The 16029-nt window shown below is 54.8% G+C and overlaps 8 protein-coding genes across 8 annotated transcripts; 6 read left to right on the top strand and 2 right to left on the bottom strand.

The window, feature by feature from the left end:
* The first annotated feature begins 47 nt into the window (after window positions 1-47).
* BO80DRAFT_245055 (NAD(P)-dependent oxidoreductase) lies at window positions 48-1076 on the top strand. Its single transcript, XM_025714585.1, has 2 exons — window positions 48-308; window positions 376-1076. The coding sequence occupies exons 1-2, from the start codon at window positions 203-205 to the stop codon at window positions 1032-1034; spliced, it is 765 nt and encodes a 254-aa protein (XP_025570302.1). The 5' UTR covers window positions 48-202; the 3' UTR covers window positions 1035-1076.
* Window positions 779-1956, bottom strand: BO80DRAFT_245233 (uncharacterized protein). The gene has a single exon (XM_025714587.1). The coding sequence runs from the start codon at window positions 1857-1859 to the stop codon at window positions 1119-1121; it is 741 nt and encodes a 246-aa protein (XP_025570303.1). The 5' UTR covers window positions 1860-1956; the 3' UTR covers window positions 779-1118.
* A 1525-nt stretch (window positions 1957-3481) lies between these two features.
* Window positions 3482-4561, top strand: BO80DRAFT_429482 (uncharacterized protein). Its single transcript, XM_025720473.1, has one exon. The coding sequence runs from the start codon at window positions 3562-3564 to the stop codon at window positions 4387-4389; it is 828 nt and encodes a 275-aa protein (XP_025570304.1). The 5' UTR covers window positions 3482-3561; the 3' UTR covers window positions 4390-4561.
* Window positions 4562-5449: 888 nt separating this feature from the next.
* BO80DRAFT_417846 (uncharacterized protein) lies at window positions 5450-6185 on the top strand (the record flags this gene model as incomplete). Its single annotated transcript, XM_025718231.1, has 1 exon — window positions 5450-6185. One exon carries the CDS (start codon window positions 5450-5452, stop codon window positions 6152-6154), a length of 705 nt encoding a protein of 234 aa, XP_025570305.1. The 3' UTR covers window positions 6155-6185.
* A 265-nt stretch (window positions 6186-6450) lies between these two features.
* On the top strand, window positions 6451-8728 carry BO80DRAFT_485495 (putative C6 transcription factor; the record flags this gene model as incomplete). Its single annotated transcript, XM_025723492.1, has 7 exons — window positions 6451-6564; window positions 6634-7161; window positions 7207-7242; window positions 7279-7583; window positions 7627-7916; window positions 7956-8171; window positions 8205-8728. The coding sequence occupies 7 exons, from the start codon at window positions 6451-6453 to the stop codon at window positions 8726-8728; spliced, it is 2013 nt and encodes a 670-aa protein (XP_025570306.1).
* Window positions 8729-9678: 950 nt separating this feature from the next.
* On the bottom strand, window positions 9679-12470 carry BO80DRAFT_438969 (cytochrome P450; the record flags this gene model as incomplete). The annotated part of the gene is made up of 8 exons (XM_025721063.1): window positions 9679-10017; window positions 10078-10181; window positions 10228-10586; window positions 10662-10818; window positions 10869-11397; window positions 11451-11785; window positions 11837-12022; window positions 12071-12470. 8 exons carry the CDS (start codon window positions 12468-12470, stop codon window positions 9679-9681), a joined length of 2409 nt encoding a protein of 802 aa, XP_025570307.1.
* Window positions 12471-13115: 645 nt separating this feature from the next.
* On the top strand, window positions 13116-14137 carry BO80DRAFT_367551 (NAD(P)-binding protein; the record flags this gene model as incomplete). Its single annotated transcript, XM_025716294.1, has 3 exons — window positions 13116-13487; window positions 13542-13718; window positions 13775-14137. The coding sequence occupies 3 exons, from the start codon at window positions 13116-13118 to the stop codon at window positions 14135-14137; spliced, it is 912 nt and encodes a 303-aa protein (XP_025570308.1).
* A 185-nt stretch (window positions 14138-14322) lies between these two features.
* BO80DRAFT_367485 (HNH endonuclease signature motif containing protein) lies at window positions 14323-15537 on the top strand (the record flags this gene model as incomplete). The annotated part of the gene is made up of 5 exons (XM_025716288.1): window positions 14323-14392; window positions 14477-14673; window positions 14744-14827; window positions 14882-15240; window positions 15288-15537. 5 exons carry the CDS (start codon window positions 14323-14325, stop codon window positions 15535-15537), a joined length of 960 nt encoding a protein of 319 aa, XP_025570309.1.
* Between the last annotated feature and the right edge of the window lie 492 nt (window positions 15538-16029).

The raw sequence follows: 16029 nt of genomic DNA on the forward strand, positions 1-16029 counted from the left end.
GGGGGCCAAATACGAGGCTGACCACACGGCCACCAAAGTCTCCGCGGTTGGACGGAGACTTTGCGGGAGGCTGCCGCGCGACAAATGTATAAAGCGCGGCAGTCGGGCGGTCCAACTGGGATAGCAACACGGCATTTCCACCATCATCCAGACCTGGTTTTTTTTTATCTGTTTCTCTCTCGATACTCAATTTAATTCCGACATGGTGGACAAGCAACAACTCACGGTGGCATTCTTCGGGGCGACGGGCGGGTGTGTGAAAGCATGCCTCGTGCTGGCCCTCCAGGCGGGCTACCACTGCACCGCGTGTATGTTTTTTTTTCGGTCCGTGCCTTATCAGGCCTAGTACTATTGACTGACACGAATGGATCCCAGTGGCTCGCACGCCTTCCAAACTCCAGGACCTACTCCTAAAGAACAAGGTCTCCGAGTCCACCATCGTCAACTACCTCACCATCACGGAGGGCAATGTCACCGACCTCAACGCCGTCCAGCAGACCCTAAACGCCAATGGCCGCCCCGTGGACCTGATCATCTCCGGCATTGGGGGCAAGCCGCGCTTCGACCGGGGCTTCAAACCCACTCTCGACAATCCGACCGTCTGCCAGGATGCAACCCGGACCATCCTGGCCGCCGCCCAGTCGTGTCCCCGCAAGCCCCGGCTCGTGGTCATCAGCACCACCGGCCTGAGCAACAAGCGCGACGTGCCCGTGATGATGATGCCATTGTACCACTGGCTGCTGAAGGTGCCCCACGAGGATAAGCAGGTGATGGAGAATCAGATTGTGGCTGAAGTGCAGAAGCCGGTGGCCGAGCGGGCGATTGACAACTATCTGATCATCCGGCCCTCCTTCTTGGTGGACGGCGACGGCGACGGTCTCGCCAAGCTCAAGATCGGCAGCGACACGAAACCAGCCATCGGCTATGCCATCTGTCGCTGTGACGTGGGTCTGTGGATCTTTGAGCATGCGATTCGGAAGGCGTGGGAATCGGACAGTCCTTATTGGGGGCAGATGGTGAGTCTCACGGCCTGAACCGATGGGCCAGATCCGGTGTTGTAGGGTTGGAAAGTGCGGATTGTTATTACCGCTCGAGCGTTTGTGTCCTATAGCATGGATTTATGGTATTCGTTGATTAACCTCCTTTCGCCCCGTAGTCAAGTAAAAGGTCCGCTGGGGTCCGTTTGTGCGTCCGTGTCCCATGTCCACTCGCAGAGCCCGTACACGAGGATGCAATCCAGCTGGGAGCCGTTCTGTGAATTTATCATTTGCGATGCGATCGGGTTCGTCACGTAGTTGGCCGGTGAAGGTTTCCAGGCTACCGCGGCGAACGGGAAGGGATCGGAAAGCACGGTTCGGACGGGGACGGATATTATGATTGCGGGCATTGCTTTTCAGGCCGCGACGATGGCGGTTTGTGGGGTTCTGGCTATTGACTTTACGAGGAAGCTTTCGTAGCCTGCCAGACCGTGGCTTTTGTGGCCATCTTGATTCGCTGTATATACCGGTGCGTCTCTCGGCGCCTTGGCCGTCACTAACTCCAGTCCAACACCGATCAGACTCCCTCAAATGGCAGGCGGATGAGGAAACCCGATGATGCAAGACGAGGTCCAGTTCATGGTTCTTGACGGGACGTAAGTCGCTCCAACAAGTAAGGCTTCTTTTTTTTATGCTTTGGTCTAACTCGGGGATTCCAGTATGGTGGCTATCGGTGCAATCCTCATGACTGTTGCGTTTCCCGATGCATTTTCCCCTTCTAGTACTAGCAATCGTGCTGTGCGCTGTCAACACCAGAAGATCGGCAGCCAGGTTGTAGAAGATGAGCTGCAGTTGACAGAGGATAGCAATCACGGAGTTCATTAGGTGTTGTGAGCTACAGCTCAGGGGGTTAAAGATGTTGGTTATATTCACTATCTAGACTACAGTTGCAAAGAAGAAGAAGAATACCTTAATAATAATGTTTAATATAATTAAAATATATAATCCTTACTTACTAGCCAACCAGGCACCTTAACATTAGGTGAAAGACTTAGAATAGATATAGGGTACGTTGAGCACACAGGCAACCCATATCAATCTAAGATCAAGTCTACCAAAAAAAGAAAAAATCTTTTCAACTCATCCATATTACCAGTTGTTCGAACATTGAGTCTGAGTCCTAATCGTCGGGGGGATTGTGACATTGACCAATGGGTGGCGCCTCGTCGCGAGGCACCCAGAATGCCCGGGCCGATCATTGGCCGGCTGTATCACGTGCTGGGCAGGTTATGGAACCGCGCTATTCCCGGATGGGGAACACATCAACATCTGGACTCGTCGAAAAGCAACAGGGTACACGATCAATTATTCTGTTTCCAGTACGAAGGGATATTCTTCTTGAGAGCTGCTGTAAGATTAGATGTCTACGTCATATTCCCATCTTGAGAGCACAGGCGCCACGCGGGAGAGATAGATCCAGGTGTCGGGGCATCTTGGTCGAGGAACTGATGTAAACAGTGGCTTGCCCGAGCCCTGCTTGGCGGCTGGCATGGGATCACAATCCTTTCATCCTTGGGGCAGTGCTAAGCTAGGAGAAGGCGAGTACCAGACCTGTTCCTTTCTTGGATATCAGCATTAAGCGTTTTGGAATGAGAGCTATTTATCGAGGCGAGGCTCAAGGTGCGAACACTGGAATGACATGTTGGGTGTGCCTTGCCACCAGTTGGTAGTGATGATTGTTGAATAAGGTCAGGCTGATTCCTGAGGTTATTCAGCTAGGTCGAGTCTGCCCCGTGGGATGATCAGCTGCCTCTGAAGCGTCGTTCATTCTTCTCACCACTCAGCAGGTCGGAGCCATCTTCCTAACGAGGCCTAAGAACATCCATCTGATATACGACGCACTGGTTCTCAAATCCGAAAGTGGATCCTTCCTCAGCGCGTCTCCCATATACGATATCGGGATGAAGGGATGCCAGACATGACCGACGATCCGGTTGCCGATAGAGAAGTATCACAACCCGTCCCATAGTAAATGCCGCTGAAGAAGAACCAAGGCTAGGGGCCATAACTGAAGCCTCATTGGGGGCTACCCTATGGAGACCAGTTAAGCTTCGAGATTCACGGCAGATGCTCATTTACACGAGGGTCGCAGCTTGCTCGATACCGCACAGCCGACTCGTGGTATGGAATGTGAGCCAACCAAACAGGATATGCCCCGTACCGACGCTTATATCGCACTACTAACTAGCGCTCAGTGTTGATCGTAGCCCTGAGCAGTAACTTCAGGCACCCCTGGTGGAAGATATCTGAGCCATAAGCAGAGCCGCTATGGTCACAGGGATTGACAACAGCGAGGTGCAATCATCCTGCGTCACCAAAACTGTGGAAGCAAGGGATGAGGTCTATAGCTGATAATTATTGAGGAATGTAAGTCAACTACTGCAGTTCCTTGATCTGTCTGCCCATGGCAATGTGAGGTCAAGATATAAACACCGCGCCATGTACTTGCCTGGAAGATACTCTGGCGAAGGAGATCCCCCCCGATTTGAAATTTCTCTACATCTAGCGCACCATCAACTCCAACATGAAGACTTATAGCCTCTTGGGCACAGTTGCCATCATTGGCTCATTCCCCTTCGCGTCGACGAAGACCCTCAACTTTGTCGCACATCAGGATGACGATCTGCTCTTCCTCAGTCCGGACCTGATCCGCGACATTCTTTCTGGCGAACCCATTCGCACCGTGTATCTGACCGCCGGCGACGCTGGTCTGGGATCGGACTACTGGCTGGGCCGCGAGCACGGCTCCCAGGCCGCCTATGCGCGCATGTCCGTCGCGAGCAACAACTGGATTCAATCCGACGCCGGCATCGATGGAAAGGCCATCACCCTCTATACCCTGCAAGATGACAATGACATCTCCCTGGCCTTTATGCACTTGCCCGACGGTAATTTGGACGGAACCGGCTTCGCAGCCGACGAGAATGACAGTCTGCAGAAGCTCTGGGATGGGTCAATTGATGAGATCCGGACGATTGATGGATCGGGGACTACATACACCCGAGATGAGCTGCTGCAAACCATTGCTGCCCTGATCGATGATTTCGAGCCCGACGAGGTCAAGACGGGTGACTATGTGAACGACTTTGGCGACGGCGACCACAGTGACCACTACGCCACCGGTTATTTCGTCGACAATGCCCTGCAAGCGTCCAACAGCAATGCCGGTCTAACTGGATACTACGGATATCCGATCCAGGACATGGATGTGAACCTGAACGACTCGGACATTGAAGACAAGACGAACATCTTCTACGAGTATGCCGCCTATGATACCGCCACCTGCAGCACTGCGGATAGCTGCTCGAGTCGGCCCGAATCCGCCTGGTTGCTGCGTGAGTACCAAGTTTAAGGCCAAGATGGACTGCCACCCCCAGCTACGATCACACGTTATGTCTTCTTCTTTCTCATCCTTATTGACGTTATTTTGTACTTTAACTTCACGACCTCTGGGATGTTGTATGACAGCCTGCTGTGTGTATTTAGAAATTGCATATCAAATTCTACGGACCCTAGGATAAACCTTTCACATACTTACTAGCCCTTGGGCCTGTAGTGAATATGCTCCGGCAAAGAAAGCATCCTGGTTTGTTTACAGACGATCACTTCTCAATTAGCTCAAAAGTACGAGTCAGTAGTCATGATCCGTGACAGGGGATACATTCCGGCCCGGGATTGAGGAATGCTCCCCCTTTCCATTGAAGAGCCACACATACCAACGGGAGATCATTTCCCCCTTTTCTAATATACTTAGTTTATTTATTATCTTTGTACTAATCTTGGGCATAAGCTTTCGTGCATGGCCCGGGTACCTTTTTGCTGGCATTTCGCGGCGAACCCGAGAGGCCGTACGAAGGATCATGTCTCCGGCCATTCCCATCGCTCAAAGTGAGATGAAGGTTCTTATTGAAGTTTGATCAATAAATCCGTAGCTTTTCATGAATAATGAGCCGGGATGATTTATTCAAGGTGGCTGCGACTCTATACTGCCTGGCCCCTTCGTGTTTCAGAGAATGAGTAATTCATTCAATGAGCCCTCGTTCTCTGTAATAGGTTAATAACTGGTTTTAACTCGACTTCCATGGAAGACATCAACACAGGGCGGACTCTTGGAGATAATCGAGGCGCACAGCGAATAGAGCACCTGGGAACCGCATCAATTAAATCTGGATGGCAATCAATACGTTGCCCTTTGTAGAGGCTTTCTGAAGGTATGTTATTCAATAAATGCGACTTAAGATAAAGAAAGCTGAGGGCCCAAAATGATGATCTAGACCTGCCAGTTGCCTTCCCATTCCAGGAAGAAGGAAGATATAGCGACTGAATATGATTGGTTAATGGAGACGGTGGCGTATGACGTTTGTTCCTCATGGTGGTCCAAGTCGATTCATTTCCTGCGTTCAATTAAACTCATGGTCTGCAATAGCGCAATCAAGGGCTTCGCGCAGTCTCCAGACGCCACAACCCGTCCAACAGGGTCTGTGATCGGCCTCATCCTCATCGCCTCAGACTTCACCCTGACCGGACTTGCCTTTATGGATCCGTTCTTCGGCCATCCTCCTCCGTTCTGGCGAGTTAATAGCACCACCGGCTATGCCGAACTGGTCACGCCGCCCCGGGAGCTGTTCTATCTCGACCTGCCCGCGGAAGAGGCCGAGTACTGGGTGTCTCAGCTCACGACCCAGAGCCTCAAAGCCTTGTTCGAAGGCGGCGAACACACATATGCCGGCTGGCAAGATGTGCCGGTCTGGTATATCGGCACCGTTGAGGATCGGGGATTACCGGTGCTGGCGCAGCGGATGCAGGTCGGGATGGCCAGGGAAATGGGGGGTCGCGTGGAGCACCGGGAGCTGCAGACGAGCCATTCCCCATTTCTGAGCCAGCCTGAGGCAACCGTCAAGATTATGCTCGAGGCGATTGAGGCGTTTACTGAGCAGGCAGCAGGAAGCACGTCTGCCATGGTTGGACGTGGCGATATAGCAGTGCCGAGGACCATGCTCTGGCAGCCGTTGACGTGGTTTAGATTTGGGCTACCAATGGCCTTTGGTCGTGTTATTGGGAGGGGTATTCTCCTGTTTGGTTGGGGGAGGCGATTGTGGAGGTCGACGTTTGGTTAGAGTGATATTCGAGGCCCGTAGCAGGACTGTGGATACGCTGATATGTCGCTATAATAAGTGTGTATATTTGAGGTTCCCTTCTCCACTCAATTGGATGCAATCTTAATTCTTTGAGTGGGTGCCGATACACTCGGATCGTCGATTCTGGCTGAAATCAAGATCGTGACTTTACCAAGCTTCAGTATGGCGCTTCAATACAGGAACATCCTTGCAATATTCAACAGCACAACCTGGGCTGCTACACGCATTTCCTGCGGTCTCCTCTGCCACTTCTCCCTCTGCCACCTGCCTCAATCATGCCCCCCAAAAGACGCCAAAGCGGGGCCACAAACACTCGGCTCTCCTCGGCGAAGACAGGTTCTCGGAAGCTCACCTTGTCCTGTTCGCGATGTAGAGCTTCTAAACTCCAAGTGTGACCGCAAGGAGCCATGTGTACGTGTGGTCCGTGATCATCAAACCATCCAGCTAACCCCCATCAGATGGCGTGTCTCAAGCGCGACATCGGCCATCTTTGTACCAAGGATGAGCGTCAGCCCAGAGCAAAACGGACCAAAGTGGCTCCTAGCAACGACGGCAGTGAATCACAACCACAAAATACCCAGCCTCATGCGAACCGCACCTCATCGCAGCCGAAAGATTCGGAGGCCAAAGAGGCAATGCATATTCTGGAAAAATACATCGACGATTCCCCCGTCGAGCGAACATCATGCTTGGTCGCGCCTGATCATCCCAACCTCTACTGGTCTACCCAACCACAAGCGTATCAGGCTGGCTTGTTCCGCGAAATCATCAACTCCCTGCCAGAGATTGATATCATCCACTTGCTCCACGAAGTATTCCTTATCCGTTGTCAAGGGCCTCTGGGAAATGTGATCCATACCCCGACCTTTGCAAGACAGTTGGAAATCTTCCGTGACTGCCTCCGTACTCCGCCGGGGGAATTTAGACTCATGGAGCTAATCGACAACATATCCATGGAAACAAATGCCCTGTCACCTTATGGCGGTGTGTATAGTTTTCTTCCACCCATCAGCAGATACTGACTTGGACAGCTCGTACTAGGCCTCGCCTTTCATCCGGCGCCTACTGTACTTGGCGGGTAATCGACCCCTCTTGCCCTTCAGGTGGAGCAGCTCCAAGGGTCTGATGTGCACGCTAAGACGTGGCGATCGCTTGCCCTGCGTTGCCTTCAAGGGTCTATGTCGCTGTTTGTTGGGTCGATTGCCAGCCTACAGGCGGCCGTCATGCTGTTGCTCGACGGGCAAGAGGATCCCGCTGCGTTGGATGTGATTCTGGTCAGTGCAATATCGGGAGCACGGAGACTCGGGCTACACTTTCTTGGGGAGGCGAAGCTGGCGGTTCCTCAGGGGGCTGGCTCAAAATTTGCAATGGAATCACACATCCGAACGGAGATTGGGATCCGCATATGGTGAGCCTGCACAACCATTTCCCTGCTTTTCTAACTCGTCAAGGTGGGCACTCGTCATGCGGGACTGGTCCCGCGGACAGGCATTGGGTTACTATAGCATCCATCTTACGCAGTTCAACACGCGGATGCCACTGCACATCAATGATGGCGATCTCCGTCTGCGGACCAAGCAAGTCGATACCGACGGTAATATCTCCGGGCGACCTCGTTCCGAGTTTACGATGCTTTCCTACACGGTGTGCGCGCTGGAGCTTGCCGTTCTTGTGCGCGAATCCCTCGATATTCGTGGCCCGGTTCAACAGCCACGAAATCGAGGCCAAGAAGCCAAGATGCGTCAGCATCTCAACCAACGATATGAAGAACTGGTAGCAGGACTGCTAGATCACTCCCGACCGGGGGGCAACATTGGCCTGAATGCCACCGGGCCCCTGGCAGCAATCCCGCTACAACGATGGATGCTACATCAACAGCTCCGGGGCCTATCTCTGCGACTACATCGAGGAAGCTTATCACCCCAGGGCGGTCGCATGTCGTGCCAACTGCTGGCGCAGAATATCATCGGCACTTATGCGCAGATCAAATCCCGCTGTACGGTGTGTCGTTCTCTGATCACCGGGAAAGCCCAGGTTTTCAATGCGGCCGCCGTGCTGGTCCTGGGATTGATGGTATCGCCGAGTCGCGAGGATTGTACGGGCTCTCAGTTAGCTCGAATGATGTCGCGGGACAAGGCTCGAGAAGCGATTGAGCTGCTACGGACGCAAAGCAAGGACAGCAAGGCCTCGACGCACATGGCCCGGGAAAAGGCTGCCCGGAGATGTATCCACGCGCTGGAAGCCTTGATGCAGCTGGAGGAGATCTCTGGGCCGGCGGCAGATGCAGATACGAATGGTCCGGATGGATCTCTCAAAATCAAGGTGATGGATGCTTTACAGGCACTTTCAAGCACGGATGCCGACATGGAACACACAAACAGCGAGTCAGTTGCCATCATGCCGTACCCAGTGGCGAGCGTAAAATTGTATGAACCCGACGTTCTCCCGGGCCCTTCTAATGATCCCAGCGGTAACTTCTGGGGGTTCCTCGATTGTGATCTCTTTCCTGAGCTACCTGGGAGGGATGCCTTGCCTCTGGCTCCCCCGCAGTAGGACTACCGCGGGTGGCCTTTTTCGCCGCCTTTGAGTCCGGAGGAGTTGAAGGCTGCCGAGATGGAATATTGGAGCCTTTAACATACTAGATTTCTCCTTGTTTTTTATGATTAATTGCATCGCGATTCCATCTACTTGCTCCAGCGTTACAAGCGTTACTCTGTCCCCTCCAGACAACCTTGGGTATCTAGACAATAATGCGAATGAATCTGTGCTAGAAGCACCACTATGATCAGCTGCCTTGACACACTAAGATCCTCTCACATCTATGGTGGTGCCCTGTGGATCGGACTCCGCCGAAAGTCCGGAGGACGACATCTCCGAGAGCTGAAGAATACCACTTTTACTCCCGTCATCCAACATACATCCACCCCATCAAATACAAATCTCCTACTTCCATTCCACATCCACTAGTCCATCCCCATCAACCCAACCCCATCTCAATCTAAGATGACTATGCGCACCCATGTCACCCCTACACCCTCCCCTCCCAATCCCAACTCCCCAAACAAACAACTTTCCAACCTACCTACGTTATGAGTAAGTTCCGGCCCCAATCCGTCAAAATCACCATATTACTCGAATATCTCCATTTAGAATACACCATCGCCCTCCGTTTCGGGACGGCCAAAGCACCGTCAAGATGTAAAATATACCATCAAGATCAGCCCCAATTGGTGTGCTCCCGCCCTCGTCGATCATAAGAATCATGACTTCATGGTGTTTGAAATGGCATGATTTTGTGTATCTAGTGGAGGTAGTGATGTTCGGGTTGTACAATCAAGTACCGTTATTGTATTTCAACTGATTTGACTGTCATGATTGGCAGTCTGAAATTTCTGCCTGAGTCTCAACCTCAGATAGATTTACAGAAATACCAGAGGTACCTTCATCCAGTACTACCCACTCTACCCAGCACCATAACCACCTAGCATCGAGCATCTATCCCATCAAGCCGTAACCACCCTCCAACTCTCCCGTCCCTTCAACCCCTCCCACCACGCCCGCACACGGGGAAACTTCCCCACCACCTCCGCAAACCCAAACGGCTCAATAAACACGCCATACGGCAAATGCGCCAAATCCGCCAAGGTAACCGCTTCCCCTGCCAGATACGGCTGCTTGGACAATACCCGCTCGTAACCCTCGAGAGTGAGTTCCAGCTGCGCGAAAAGGGCCTGGACGCGGGCTTCATCGGTGGGACCGTGGCCTTTCCGTTCTTTGAACACCTTCTCGTAGGCGATGCCCGAGACAAGCGGGTCGAAGTAGGATTGTTCGATGGAGAGGGCCTGTCATTCGTGTTATCTTCCATTCTCTGTTTCCAATAAAGGGAGGGGGGGGGGATCTACCTGCTGGTAATAGGCAAACGCCTTCAGATCCGTCTCCGGGGGGGCTAGCTCCGTGCCTTGCCCGCGGTACTTAGTGGCGATGTATTGGGCGATGGCGCGACTTTCTATCCGCGATTAGATTGTCTCACTGTAGTGGAGGGTATGGAGTACCGTAGATCTGGATGCCCGTCTCAGTATCCTGTAGTACCGGCACCTTGCCAAAGGGCTGCAGGTCATTGAGATACGAGGTGGCCTTTTGCGCGTTCTTGGTCAGGTCGATGGGGATGAATTCCGCGTCGAGACCCTTCTCGGCTAGGGCGATGCGCACGCGACGGGTGCAGGTTGAGAAGGGGAATCCGTAGAGCTTGAGGACCATGTTGATGGATTTGTATGAATATTTTCGATAATACTCGGAGAATGATTGAGATGGAAAGAAATGTGTTCGATGCGACCGAGGAAAGAGCATAAATGAGGGGGTTTGCACGCCATCGGAGCCGCCCCGCCGCGCGGAATTATTTCCGCAGAGACGCCTATAAACCAAGGAATGTATGGATGTGATTACAGATCAAGTGGATTCATATCTACGAGGTCGGAAGGTGGCCCACAGGGCCGGCAGAGCCAGCACGAAGTTGTCCATCTCTTTGCCGTCAAACGCCCGCTGCGTCTCATCCGCCAGGCGGATGTCGTACTCCAGCACCATCATCGATAACGCCATCCGCATCTCCATCCACGCAATCCCTTTGCCCACACAGTCAAACACCCCTGGGCCGGATTGGTTAGTATGTTGTGGAGCCCGCATCGGCAGAACTCACCTCGAGAAAACGGAATAAACGGCACATTGGCACTGTTCCCGATCGCCTCCCAGCGCTCCGGGATGAACTGGTCGGCCTGGTCGAAATACCGCTCGTCGCGGTGGATCGCAAAGGTGGGCACCGACACCACCACATCGCCGGGAATGTGGAGGTCGTCCACCTGCAGCCCTTGCGGCGGGGTGACGCGCGCGAGACCATCCGGCACCGAGGGTTTCAACCGGAGCGTCTCGTTGAGCACATAGGTCAGGTACTTGAGATCTTTGACCTCATCATAGGACCAGTCCGGGAGGCCGTGGGGGAACCGCTGGTCGAGCTCCTGTTGCAGCTTGGTTTGCGCGGCCGGGTGAGTCGCCAGATAAAAGACCGCGTTGGTCAAGGCCGTGGCCGCGGTGTCACTGCCGGCGACGATCACCAGCCAGGCATCGTCTTTCAACGCCATGTCCGTGGGCGGGGCGCTGGGATCGCCCTTGTCTTGGGCCTGGATCAACCAGCTAATGACATCCGTGGGGTCGCTGCCCTTGGTCATGGTCTGGCCCGGTTAGATACCATCGGGGGGGGATGCGTGGGAGGACGGAAGCACACCTTTCGTTTCTCATCGAGCACGGCGTGACAGAAATGGCGGAACGGATTGAGCACCTGGGACAGGCCGGGCACCTGCAGCAGCATCGGCGCCAACCACGGGATGGTGCCGGCCACCGCGATGTAGCGGGTGGTCTCGTCGATCTGCTGCAGCTCGGCACTCTTCTGCCCGGTTTGCAGCATCCCCAGGTCCGTGCCCAGGACAATGCGGCCCATGACATCGAATGCAAAGCAGATCATCCAGTTGGTGATGTCCATGGGTTGGCCATGCTGCTCCCGGATTTTGGTGACCAGTAACCGGCTTTGCTCCTGCAACGGGCCCTGATAGTGATGGATCGCTGGGAGATTCCGTTAGTGGCCGACCGGTCGGGCAATCAGGGCAGGCGAACCTTTGACGCCGAGATCCCACACGCGGCGACGCTGGTTGTGCAGTTTGATGTCTCGGAGACCAAACATGGTCTTCTTCGCGACCGTGTGGGTGACCTGGTCGTACCAGGGGCCCTTGGTACATCGGGTGGGGGGGCCATAGATGGCCCGGATGGCCGAGGGTCGGCAGATGGAGACCTCGCGGGGTCCTAGGGCACGGTCAGTGGGGTTGCGGGGATCGAGGGCTCAAGCGGTACCGATCCGGACCACGTCGCCATACTGCTGGTGCAGACGTTGGACGTGACGATGCATCTGCGCGTGCTTCATGGTTTGATGGGCCGCGTAGAAGCGCGAGATGCGGGCCCCGACGGGACCCGGCACCTTGCGCAGACGGTGGAAGAAGAGGCGGTACAGCACAATATTGCCAAAGAGGCCGGTCAACATGGTGCCATCTAGCAATAGGACCCGTAAGAGGGTTTGGGGCGTGGTGGTGGTGCCCAGGTAGGCCGGGGCCCATCCGACGAGAGAGACATTGGCGAGGGCAAAAAGGGCCAGCAAGGACACGAGATGCTTCTCAATCTCGCCTTGTCGAGCGACCACGGAGAAGAACACCCCGAGAGTGCCCACAGTCAGCAGTTGGGTCTCTGTCGACCCCATGATGGCGATTGGGACTTGACGGGGGGATTCTGACCTGGGAAGGAAAGGGCAGAGATCGGAGTTTTATAGCGCGAGGGACCAAGCCGAGGGCGGAGCGAAAGGGCTGATGGCCGATGGCTGGTCCCACCACAGCCGCGGACTGACAAGCTGACCGAGCCGGCCAATGGTGAGTGATACTGGCTGCGCTAGCCCGTGAAGACTTGAAGACACGCCGGGATAATTGCGTTTGGGGCCTGATTGATTGGCTTTCTCGATTAAAATGTGGGCTCGGATGTCAGTTGGCGGTGCGGCTCTGATCGGATCCTGGTCGGGCAGACAGCCCTGGCCTCGACCATCATCCCAGATTCGTGGTTGATCCATGATGCTGCCGGCTGTTGCCTACCAGCGATTCCGTCAGCTTGGGATGCTCACGATCGATTGGCCCGCAGCCTGCACGGTGAGGTGTACCGGGTGAAACTCTAAAAGCTCCCCATGTAACATAAGCGGCTGATCATGAAGTCCGATGTCATCGAAGAACCGTGGATCGAGGGCTGCCCCGCCGCTGATCTTCACCTGGCAGCCCGCCTGAATGGCAACGTCTCAGACCTACCTAGTAGATACCAGATACCTACTCCGGTCTATTGTAACAATAGAGAGTGCAGCAAAATGCTCGTCGCAGTGGTCCCCGCCTCCCCCCGAACAGCGCAGGAGACCATCCGAGCCCTCCTCGAGACTGACCAGTTGACCGCCCCGGTCGGGGTGCGTGCCATCTACCGCGACCTCGCCAAAGTACCCCCGGCATTCCGCGCGCATGCCGGCTTCCAGGCCGTCGCGGGCGATCTCAGCGACGCGGAGGCCCTCGATCTGGGTGGAGCGGACACCGTGTTCGCCATCACCCCGCCCCGGCATGATGGCAGCGACATGATGCAGTGGGCGACCGTCGCCTCGGAAAACACCCGGCGGGCCATTCAGCGGGCCGGGTCGGTGAAACGCCTGGTGCTACTCTCCAGCATGGGGGCCGAGCATGCCTCAGGAACCGTCCGTGTCCCTCCCATTGAGACAGGGCAGCCATGTACTTACCACCGCGCATAGGGCGAAATCCAGACCAACCATATTGCCGAGGAGATCCTGAAGGACGTCGTCCCCGAGGTGATCTTCATGCGAGGTGCCTATTTCATGGAGAACTGGGCCTCGGCCATTGCGACCGTCCAGTCGGAGCCGCCACATTTGTACTCTCCCATCACCCCTGTGGATTATGAGATTCCCATGGTCAGGACGAATGGTATTTCCAACGCATACAAGATCGTGACTAACCGTCTGTCCAGGTGGCCGTCACGGATGTCGGCAAGGCGTGCGCCACGTACCTGATGGCCGTCGACATTCCCAAGCATCCCTTTGTGATTGAAGTGCAAGGGCCCCGGGAATACGCAGTGAAGGATGTGCAAAACGCATTTGCAGAAGCGGCCGGACACGCCGTGGAGGTCCGACCGGTCGCAAAGGCTGATTTGGCGACGTTTTTCGGACAATTCCTCCCAGAAGCCTCGGTTGGTCCGTTTGTGGAGATGACTCTCAGTTTCTTGCCGGGCGGGTTCCTGGCCCAAAACGCCGGCAATGCATCGCCGGATCGAGTGTATCGGGGTCGGACGGAGTTGGCGGAGGCGATTGGGCGAATGTACAACTTGGGGTAGGTGAAGATGAGATGATGTTGCTAGTATTCTGTCTGCCGAGTACATTAATGGACTTCACTCGTCGCGTGCCAAGTGCTGAGCTCTTGCCTTCTTCACTGACTGGACTGGGCATCCATCCAACCCCTCTAGCCTCCTCTCACTTGCAATCTTCCTCGACACTGTATACTCATTCAAGTAGCAACCAGATGACTCGGCCTTTCCAGATCCCTCAGTTGCATGGCGTTAGTCGAAACGTACATCTGTTCGACGGGAACGGTGGATATCTGGGAGGTGAGCCATACCCGGAGCATCTCCTCCCAGGCGGGCCTCCACGCGACCTCACTGACGGGCGATCATCAGGCGGCTACCAAAATGACCCTCCCCAGTTGACCTCGGCACTCTTATGCGCCATGTGCGATCACTTCCTGGGATTCGAGTTCCCCCGGACTCGGTGGTATCTGTTTGCATTGGGCAATAACAACACGGTTGTGGAGCGTGTTGCCCGCAACAGCGTGTACATTCGACCTGGAAAATACGCCGTACTGGGCAGATATTATGTGTTACCTTGGATAATCCACCTGTATTAGCGATTAATAAGGCTGACCACTGCCTGATATAGCTGGCCAGCCTCTCGATGTCTGGGTGACAGACGAGCGACTCATCCGCCGAGTCCTAACGCCTCAACCCCCATCATCCCAGCTTCGAGCCAATGTGAGTGACTTCGACGATCCTCGGGACTGACTGACCTTGGGGTTCCTGGCGTAGCAAGCTCATTTCCGTGACAGTCTCCGGCGACGAGATGGGACATGCGCGATAAGTGGGCATGGTGGCGTCCCCGAGGAGCCATGGCTGGGAATTAACGCTGCTCACATCTACCCCGTCTCACAACTGGACTCCTGGAACTGGAATGGTTACTCTCGTTGGGTGATTGATACGACCGATCCTAGCTTGATCGCCCCAAATCGGCTTTTCTCGCCTGAAAACGGCCGGCTCCTCGATTCGTCGATCCATATCCTCTTCAACTACTTCAAGCTCGCGGTCAGTCCCGAGGTGAGACCGGGAATCTTCACAATTTCACTCTCAATAATGCAGGCTAATCTCCCATCTAGCATGGACATCGCGGAGTCGTTTTCACCCAGGACATCAGACACGTGGGCAACTGAGTCCTCAGTCCGAGGACACGACCGGCCCGCGATCGAAACCGGGCCGTCAGTGATGATCTTCTGAGGTGGCACTTTCACCAGGCCATCCTGACAAACATGAAAGGGACCGACGAAGACCCTTGGGACCTCGACTATGCTGGCGGAGATCCCATGGACATCATCCTCGCCCATGAAGAGGCAGCAGACATCATGGCGGCCGAGCTAGCGACCCGTCTAGGGGCCTACATGGAGGAGACTGTCACAGCAGAGGCACGCTGAGCTACTCTAGCTTAATCAGTAATCAATTTCCTTGCTTCTAGCTGTTCCGCCGGTTTGTACCGCTTGTAACCCGGGATATCCGCATGCGTGGTGACCGAGTCATAGATGCGCGAAACTGCGGATCGATAAGCCCCGGCCGATTCCGTAAAGGCCGAGACAGCCTCGTAGATCAGGACGAGCACCTAGCGCCGTAGAAGGCCGGCCAGAACCAGGCCACCGACCCCTCGCCCATAATGGTGACGGTTAAAGGCCGGGGTGGGCCCATAGGGATATTGCCAGTTCCAATGATTCCCCAGTTCCAGCTGGATGCTTGTTCTGGTTGGGAGCAAATCCCCGACCCTCCCCCACTTTGGCCCGTGTCGTGTATACCCCCAATTCCAAATCACCCCGTCTAGACCGGGTTCCTGGCCGACTCAAATGGAAGGCATGGGGGAGGGGAATTGATCACCCTAGATACATCCAAGGTGCGGCGACGAGGAAACTGCAACTTGC

This window comes from Aspergillus ibericus (genome assembly GCF_003184845.1).
Source record: "Aspergillus ibericus CBS 121593 unplaced genomic scaffold BO80scaffold_64, whole genome shotgun sequence".
NCBI lineage: Eukaryota > Fungi > Ascomycota > Eurotiomycetes > Eurotiales > Aspergillaceae > Aspergillus > Aspergillus ibericus.

Excerpts from the sequence above, each read along its gene's own strand:
- BO80DRAFT_429482 (XM_025720473.1), top strand. The coding sequence starts at position 3,562 with ATGAAGACTTATAGCCTCTTGGGCACAGTTGCCATCATTGGCTCATTC.
- BO80DRAFT_245055 (XM_025714585.1), top strand. The coding sequence starts at position 203 with ATGGTGGACAAGCAACAACTCACGGTGGCATTCTTCGGGGCGACGGGC. Across the intron at positions 309-375 it reads GGGCTACCACTGCACCGCGT|TGGCTCGCACGCCTTCCAAA; the intron begins GTATGTTTTTTT and ends AATGGATCCCAG.
- BO80DRAFT_245233 (XM_025714587.1), bottom strand. The coding sequence starts at position 1,859 with ATGAACTCCGTGATTGCTATCCTCTGTCAACTGCAGCTCATCTTCTAC.